Below are 9,528 nucleotides of genomic sequence, written 5' to 3' on the forward strand. Positions count from 1 at the left end.
TAAGTTTCTGTATATATACATTAAAAGTATAAAATAAATAAAAAAGGAAAATATGTTGAGGGATCAGTAAAATATGTTTTCAAAACAGATGCTCAATAGCCTAGAGTTTATAATCTGTATTAAATCATATCCAACAAATGTATCAAACCCTTAATATGCCTGTGTACAACATTCAGAAGTGACTTAGGAGACAACTAATACTTTAAATTGAAAATAAATATAACATTATAAGGAAAAATCTAAGTTAATATAGTCATTGCAGTTTCTTACCATTATAGAAACGTTTTCATATTAACCTTAAGCTGAGCCATGTTACAAATTGTGTTTCTAGTTCACATTTTTAGGTTATTTCCTAGTTATCACTGAAAAATAGACTATGTCTGACTTCTTCCCTTCAAAAATCAGGAAATTTTGTTTTCCAAACAGACAACAGACTAGCAGTAGATTGTCTGCATGGATGGACTGTGTGGATGGACTGGTACATGGATGTGGCTAAAGGGAAAGCAATCTCTTATGAGAAAAAAGATCAAACCGATGTGTATTAGAGGATGACCTCCAGTCTACAGTGACAAGGAACATCATCAGGAAGACTACTGAAAAAGTCAATCATCCATTCATCACAGCATTAATAGTTATGAAAGTTTACTGTGATCCCCGCATTGTTCTGTGTATCATGAGGACCAGCAGAAAAGCAAAAGATATGATTCCCACCCGTGATAAGGTCAACGCTAGCTAGAGAGGAGACAATAAAACAACAGGAAAAGCACAAGAAAATAGGAGACTAAGCTTTATGCATGGAAATAATCAACTACAAGATAATTGTGGCTGACTAGTTCTTAATGACTAGTGATTAGGCTGAGTAGTTATTAGTTTCACAACATTTGATAGGAAAGATAAGCCTCACATCTGACACTGGAGGCGTGACATGGCTGGACTGTCCCTAGGAGAAAGTCGATCATCATAGGAAAAGCCTGGGCAAGGGGCAGAGAGTAGGAGCATCAGAGACAAGACCTGTTCAGGGGTAGCAAAGACTTGTGTCAAGGCTAAATGGTTGATAAAGTTGTCCAGGTTATATGGCACCAGACGACAGAAGGCTTTGATGTTAAGTAAGATGTCTGGATTTGAGAGAGAAGAGGGAGGCAAAGAAATTTATTAAGTGAGTGACATAACCCAATATTTAAGTATTCGCTTCCCTGACAGTCTTCATAAGTAACTCCTGAAATTAGTTTAACTGGGAAGATATGTACCTTATAAAATTATATCCATCTTGGCATAGAGGAAAAATGACTTAACACTGCAGCAAATGAGGTTAATATTTTCTTTAGGGACAAAAATATTTAAACCAAGCATTCCAGACTATTGCTTTAAATCATGATTTAAACATTTTTGATTTCTATTAAATTTAGAAGGGAGATTATAAAATTAAGACTTTTTAACCTGGGAAGATGAAGACTGAGTGAGGCTGTGAACTTATAAATGGAATAAATTTTATCTTTTTAGTTCAGAAAGCCCTTTCTACATATATTAGTTCATTTGCCCTTCATAAATATCTATGTATGGTAAGCAGAGCAGATATTTTTATCTCAATTTTTCAAATGAGAAATTGAGATGCCAAAAGTAGAGTGGCTGCCAGGGTACAAAGCAACCAGAACCAAAAATCTAGATTCTCATCTTTCACAACAGAAGAAAATAGATTTATTTTTTTTGCAAAAATCAGAATATTACGAGTTCGATACATGTTAAAACTGGAAAAAATAGTAAATTTAATATAACTTATAAAATACTATTTTTCCTCGATATGGCAATATGGCAGAAATAGTCAAGTTATTATCAAAAACCCTGAGTATCAGCTCCCTATCTACCACTAATATATTGCAATAGGAGGCTAGGGATCAATTGTCTTGTCTCACTGGGTCAGTTTCTTAATCAGTAAAATGAAGAGGGTAGAATGGAAGACCTAAAAGTACTTCTACTTCCAAAATCCTCTGATCTCCTGTGTGTGAACCACTCATTATTTCAAGAGCTGCTTGAGTATACTTCTAGAGCTGAAAATTCAGTTCTGGCTGTATCATACTACACAAAATAAGGCAGTTAAAAATACATGGTTAATGAATGAATATCAAAATAGCTGAACAAATGGAAAGGAAATGGTACCATTTCCAATGTTCTAGAGACTTTTAGGGTCCAAAATGTCCTAGTGCATTGGATAACGTAGATCACAGTTCCATCGGATTCTCAAAGAAAACTAATGATTTGAAAGGAGTTACTAACTCTTGTTTAGATAAACTGATAAATGACAGTTGTTAGAGAAATTTGGGCAATCAACTGTGGTCATCTGAGACTACCATCATGTGATTAACTTTGTTTGTGGTTTTCTTCCCTTAGGTTAATTCATGATATTTTCCTCCAAGAGAGAAAACCAGACTTAATGCATACACCACTCTGATCCAGCATGGTGTTCACTATATTTCTTTGGCATGGAAGGAAAATAAGTCCTAAAAGCGTTTTTTTCCTTTAAAATGGAAAATTTCAAGAAACTATCTTTCTAAATAAGAAACAGTACCTTAGTGTAGCATTTTCCATGTGTCCACATTTGATGATGGAAAGTGGAAATATGCCAACATTTGATTCCTTAGAATATGAATCACAACATTTCACATTCTGCTTCCTTCTCACCTAAGTGGCACCATTCCCTTCGGGATGTCCAGTGAAAATAGCATATGTATGTGTTATATGTTATGAGTTATATCCTCCTAAAATTCATGAATTGAAGCTCTAACCACCTGAGACCTCAGTTATGAGACTATATTTGGGAGATAGAGTCTTTAGAGAGGTGATATACTTAAAATGAGGCGATAGGGTAGGACTCATCCAATATAACTGATGTTTTTATAAGATTAGAACACAAACACACACAGAAGAAAGATATGTGAAGACCCAGGGAGAAAACAGCCATCTATACGCCAAGGAGAGAGGCCTCAGAAGAAACCCAGCTAACACCTTGATCTTGGACTTCTGGTCTTCCAAACTGAGAAAATACATTTCTTTTATTTAAGCTAGTTTGTGGTACTTTGTGGTACTTTGTTATGGCAGATGTAGCGAACTAATGCAATGCGAGAGAACTGGAGGACAGTGACTGAACATCCTCTCCAATTCTTCCTTAAGTTATTGCTAAAAATATGCACCTATAACACGCCACTTACAGAGCTTAATGAAGTTCTTAACTAAGTATTCTATGAATTTAGCATGTTTCCAAGGCGATCAAATTAAGTTAAAGGCTTTGTAGTTAAAACATTTTTTAATATTTTTTTGGTTTATTTTTGAGAGACAGAGAGAGTGAGAAAGAGAGAGAGAGAGAGAGAGAGAGAGAGAGAGAGAGAGAAGGAGAGAGAGACATCGTGAGCAGGGGAATGAGATGGAGACAGAGAATCCAAAGACAGGCTCCAGGCTCTGAGCTGTCAGCACAGAGCCTGATGCAGGGCTCGAACCCATGAACTGTGAGATCATGACCTGAGTTGAAGTCAGACACTTAACTGACTGAGGCACCCAGGCACCTCTGTACTTAAAATATTTAATTGACTAGCTCTTCGGATGAATTTAACATATAGAAAATACCTCTTTTGAAGGTTTAAAAAATTAAAGATCAACTAAATAGTGAATTAATGCCAACAGTCATATTTTACCCTAGGAGTATAAAAATCACATTAACATGAAATGTATCAAAAGATACCAGACAGGGAGATAGTAAATCCCATGTTCATTATTATAACTGAGACTCATGCTATCTATCTGTTCTTCAGTGAGTTTCTTAAGAGCCCTAAAGCAAAAAATGGCTATTTAATTATTTTTTAAAAAAAAACTTTGTTGTGATATTTATGAATATTGAAAGAGGAAAAACTTCTCTAATCAAAAGAATAAACAAAATTTTAATCAACTCATCCCTAAAGCTATTGTCACCATTGACTTCTTCTACAGAATCAATCAGCAGCTAAACATGTGTGGATTCATAAACTATCATCTATCTTCCTCTCTAAATCAAATAAAGGATGACAAACACAAAGTTTTATGCAGGTAATTAATGAAAAATAACTTTTAGGGTCTGAGAAAAACAGCAGTTCTCATTTTCTTATTTCATCTTTGCATACTTTAACCCCCTACTAGAAGAATGAATAATTCCTAATGTTTCAGAAATGTCAGCCCACAGCAGGTATTTCTAGAATTGATTATTTCACAAATGTACTGTCACATTAAAAAAAGCCAAATTAATGGCGAATAAGTTATGCTGGAAGTTGAGAGTGCTCTTTATATAACAGTGAGTATCTAATTAAATTACAGATATTAGAGTGTCCTATAGCATAAACTACTTAAAACACCATATAAACACATAATCCCTAAACACATAATCCCTACTGCAATAAATAAAGCTAATAGCAAAAGAGAAATCAAATCCCGTTAATTGCCATTCAAATTGCTCTTAAATTGTCATACAAAAATTGCAGAGTGGATTATTATGAGACAGTTATTTTAATTCATAACAACAAATGTAAATTTTCATCCTTCAATAAAAGATACACCAAAAGACATTCCAAGAAGAAAACAGGACATGTTTATATTAGGTTTCCTCTCACAAATACCACAAATTTGACAGCATTTACAAACTGAAACAAAACCTTGAAATAATAGGTGGACATTCTTTTTCGTTATGTTATTGGTTAAGAGCTCTAATTTTGGAAAGTCATTCCTGTCCAACAATTAACATAAATATTTCCACTAGAAGTTCTTTGAAAGTACCTTTTTAAAAAATTCACTTCAAAATTTGGACATTTTGCATTATCAACACATGTCATTCGATGATTATATTTTAAGGAGAAAACATGCAAACTCACGTGTCATATACGTTGAGCAGCCAGTTTAGACACATATCCACACAGAGCGGAACGTTGACCAGATCCTTATGCATTTGTTCAAGGCCATCGTAAGTTGTTGTCAGACAGTTGATGACATCTGGAACACTAAGAAGCTGATCATTTTGGTTCAGTTTGTGCTGTTTGAAAACTTCATTTGTTGTATTCAGTTCTAAGAGATCCACTAATCAGGTGAGAAAAAGGAATATGCACAGTCATTACACTAGATAATCTAACATTGGAACAAAAGTATTTCTAATCGTAAGTATTTAGCTTCGTTCTTCAGTTTAAGAGTCTACTCTTTCAAGCTAATCTCAATTTTTAAAGAAATAAATAACATTTGCATTCTTACATTTCTAAACTCTATTTTTATCTGCACCTCTTATTTTCATGCTTTTGTATCTAAACTTTGTTACTTTTCAATCTGATCCCAGTTTTTGCTCTTTGGAATATCAATTCTTCCTACTTTCCTTTTCTAGCTTTTCTTTTGTCTTCAGCTCTTTGTACTTTTAAATATAGGAAGGCATAAATAAATCTAGTCCAAATAGTAGAACATCTAAAATATAACACTGCTCTTCTCCTAACTCCTGAGATCAGCCTGCTCACCCCCTCCCAGTCATCATTTATATCACTGCCAAACTAATCATTCTGTTTCTCAACATGCACATCATGAGATGCAAAATTCACTGAAAATGGTCAGTTAAAACAGTTGTTCTTGACTGCCTGCTGAATCAAATCTGATCTAGAATGCCCTTCCAATCGGATCCTAACCTGGTTTGCCTCCTACGATGCTTTGGCATATAGGCCACTGTAGGTAGCAACATGGGATTCGCAGCGGTCCACAGCACAGGCCCACACCCATGGGTCTCCATGTATTTCCTCCCACTTCTACGTTTCATGTGCAGCATTTCTATAGTGGGACCGACCAGTGCTAGAGCAGGTAACACAGAAGGATAAGCTGGAGACCCTCCTCTCAAAGACGACCAGTCAGAAAAGGAGGGTTAAGCATACCGATAACTTTCTAAGGAGAGAAAATGCAATAGCAGAAGAATACATAGATGTCTACGAGAGCTACTACCATAGGGGAGTAGTAGGAGCCTCGAAAACATTCCTTGGGGAGGTGGGGATTTGAAATGGGCCTTGAAGAACAGGTAAGGCGCAAGAGACCATGTAAAGCAAGGAAAGAATTCCAGGAAGAGATAGAAGTTCTTGGGAAAAGATAAGGATTCAAGGAAGTCTAAGGGCCCTAAAATGGCAACAGCAGTATGGATGGTAAGCGGCTTAGACGTGGGTGGCATATGGTGATGGTGAGGCAGATACTTGGCACTCAAGGGGGCCGGCACGTGTGCGCTAGGGGAGACCATCAAAGGCCAGGGGGAAGATTTTAGACAAAAAAAGAAAAAAAATACCTTATATACATAATCTTTCTTTTTAATCAATTTCTAGTCATTTCATTAGCTTACTGTAAATAGGGAAATAACAAGATTATCAAATAACCATGTATGTATATATTTAATGAGTATAGAAATGACTCTTCTAAATTTGAAGATGTGGGTTTGGAAAATTACAGAATCCACATGAATTTAAGGTCTGCTCACTGAAATTCCTGCTTTGTAAAATGTTTTCCCTATCTTCATATTTAACTTTTTAGTATTAAAAGAAATGAGCTTAGAGAAACTTTTTATTTTAATATAACCAACTATGTCCTCTTTGCCTGATGAAAAACTACTACCTTAAAAAATATAATGACATATTTTGACAGTTAAATAAAATGAATGAATATCTTCCTTTGTATTTATCTATTTTTAATCTTTGGATAACTACTAATTTTGAGTTTTTAAAGACATTTATGAAATGTGTCCACTCTAGCTGCCTAAATACTGCATGGAATGATTGATTTTTTTTCAAGTTATCGATAATGGGAAGGAACTGCTTTAAAATTATACAGATTAAAATTATTTCCAAAACAACTCAACCGGGAAGACTTTATTAAAAAAAAGGTAGAAAGAGACAAATACAAAACACAAAAGTCTGGATAACAGGTCAATCCATTTCCTTCCAAAGTCAAATATATCACTGGGAAAATTTCAGCGAATTACAAAAACAACTTATGTAAGCTTTACATTAGTGAGAGACGATATCAGAAAAAAGACTAAGAACCATCTAGAATATTCCATGTCATGTTTATCCCACTTTTTTGCACTGTACACTATTTTCAATTATAAACTTCCAGAGGGCAGGAGCAAAATTCAAATTCATTCTTCATGGTATCTGACAAAGAGAAGTGCTTAATGACGGGAGCTATAGAACTACAATGTCACACAAAGAAATATATTCAAATACTGCCAAAATGCTCCAAGTTTTCTGAATTCCAACATTAAATATGCCAGCAACTCAGCACGGCTATTGTATCCACACATGGCAAAAAAGTGACACTAGACCAAATTCCAAAAGGCCATTTCCTGGATCGTGCTGCCCTTGCATTTCTTCTAGAAAAGCCTCTGTGACACACTTTGTAGCTGTGACAGTAATTTGCCACATCCCACGGACTATCATGTCTTCAATTTTTGGTGATTTACTTTGACACTTTGTCTTAGTGCCTAAGCCAGGCATACATCTTCCTGAAATGTGTCACATTTAGGTGCCTTTAAAAAACTGACTACATTTAAATCACACAAAATTATTATTTTCTCTCTTCAAATAGAGACAAATGACAGCTCAGTCATGTGGCAAATGAAACAAACAGCAGAATCATTTTCTAACCAACTTTCAGGCTTTTTAAAAAAATCCCACATATGAGGCACAGGGAATCAAATGGTAATGGATTATCCTTCTCCTGTTCTGCAAAAACACATAGTTCAGCATCTGACCTTGGGCTTCTGTAACTCTTCCCATGTTCTTGGCCTCTTTGACCATCCCTTCTTTCTTTTTAAGTTTATTTATTTATTCTGAGAGAGAGAGCATGGACAAGTGGGGAAGAGGCAGGCAAGGCGGGGAGAGAGAGAGGAGGAGGAGAAGAGAGAGAGAGAGAGAGAGAAATAGAGGAAGAATCCTAAGTGCAGAGCCTGATACAGGGTTTGAACTCATTAAAAGTGAGATCATGACCTGAGCCAAAATCAAGACTCATGTGCTCAACTGTCCGAGCCACCCAGGCACCTGACCATTCCTTCTTAGCACCTCTCATACCTCCTCTTCCACAGACTTCTCAAAAATACAGGTGGCATTCAAGGACTTGTATTGGCTGCTTCACTCTGTAACCGTGATACCCTCACTTACTCTCATGACTTCAGTTATTGCCTTCTCTTTGGATGGCTCCACATTCTGGGTTTCATCCCAATTAGAGCTATACTATTCTCTTTCGGGGACCTCCATCTTAATATGTTTCAAATAAAGGTCTTGAATTCTTGTTACACTGAAGTCCAGTAACGGTGTTAGTACTTCTATAGACCATGACTCTGCAAATCCTGAAATGTCTTAATACTCCCCCTACTTTCACCTTCTGCCAGTTATCGACTAGCAAATCCCCCCAGTCATTAGCTTCCCCTCCTCACAAATCCATACGGTCTTCTCTTCCGCTACCGCCACCCACCAGCTCAGCTCCCAGCATCTTGCACCTGAACTATGTACCTGTCCCTGTCCACTTGATCCTTCCTTCTGCCTTAGATATTGTCTAATCTGGGCCTATCTCCCAGCTCCCACAAAACAGAAAATGGTCCTATAGCACCCCACTCTATAAAAAACAAACATTAAATGCAACATTTTGAGAACCTGAGGCACAAAAAAATTAAAGGAATCAGAAAAGGTTTCATGAAAAATAGTGACCTTCCATGTGGACCTAAACTGACTTTAAGGACATCTCCAAATACTGAACAGATAGCTCATAACCTACTCCATTTAGACTCCATATGTTCCCTAAACTCCATCCACACCTTGGATGCCGATGCGTGGAAGTCCCTTCCTCCCTACCCCTGATTAACAGCCATGAGCCTAAATCCTGTGTGGCCTTTAAGGGCTCGCTTACATGCTTCCTAGTCAAGGAAGCTTGGCTTGTTCATCATGATAAAGGGTATCTCTCCCTCTTCTGACACCACTTTCCTCTGGCTCCTCTGTACTGCCTATTACAAAAATATTTTAACTAAAAATAAAAAAATATATAATACACATGTATGGCCTAAAGAAAAATAGTAGAATATCCATTAATCCTTTATACAAGCTGTTACTGGTATTTTGAAAATGCCTTGGAAAACTTCCTTAATTGCCTCCCCTCATAGTCACAGGGAGAACGACTAATCTCTTCATTTTGCTTTCAGTTTTTAAAAGTATATGTATCCCCAAATAATATAGCATTTATTTCATTTCTTTGAACTATAAATAAACAGAATCAAACTGTTGTATATTCTTCTTCCACTTGGCTTTATTCATTCAACTTTACAGGCCTGAGATTCATCGTGTTGCTGTGGATCACTAGCTCACTTATTTTTGCTGCGGTATCATATCACATTTAGGAATATGTCAAAAGTAAACAAATTTTAATATTAAGAAGTGTTGCTATAAATCTTCTTATACCAATTTTCTGGTGTACTCTTGTAACTCTTTTTTTTTTTTTTTTTTTTTTTTTTTTTTT

At 36.0% G+C, this 9,528-nt stretch overlaps 1 protein-coding gene across 5 annotated transcripts in view; it reads right to left on the minus strand.

Annotated features, from left to right (window-relative positions):
• Positions 1-9,528, minus strand: part of UTRN (utrophin) — a 576,845-nt gene that overhangs the window by 59,185 nt on the left and 508,132 nt on the right. For all 5 annotated transcript variants that reach the window (XM_039230877.1, XM_039230878.1, XM_039230879.1 and 2 more), the window contains one exon: positions 4,887-5,088. In XM_039230877.1, coding sequence (XP_039086808.1) covers positions 4,887-5,088 — 202 coding nt within the window. The remainder of the gene's footprint in view (positions 1-4,886; positions 5,089-9,528) is intronic.

Source organism: Hyaena hyaena, unplaced genomic scaffold (genome assembly GCF_003009895.1).
Source record: "Hyaena hyaena isolate Hyena2069 unplaced genomic scaffold, ASM300989v1 scaffold_52, whole genome shotgun sequence".
Lineage (NCBI taxonomy): Eukaryota > Metazoa > Chordata > Mammalia > Carnivora > Hyaenidae > Hyaena > Hyaena hyaena.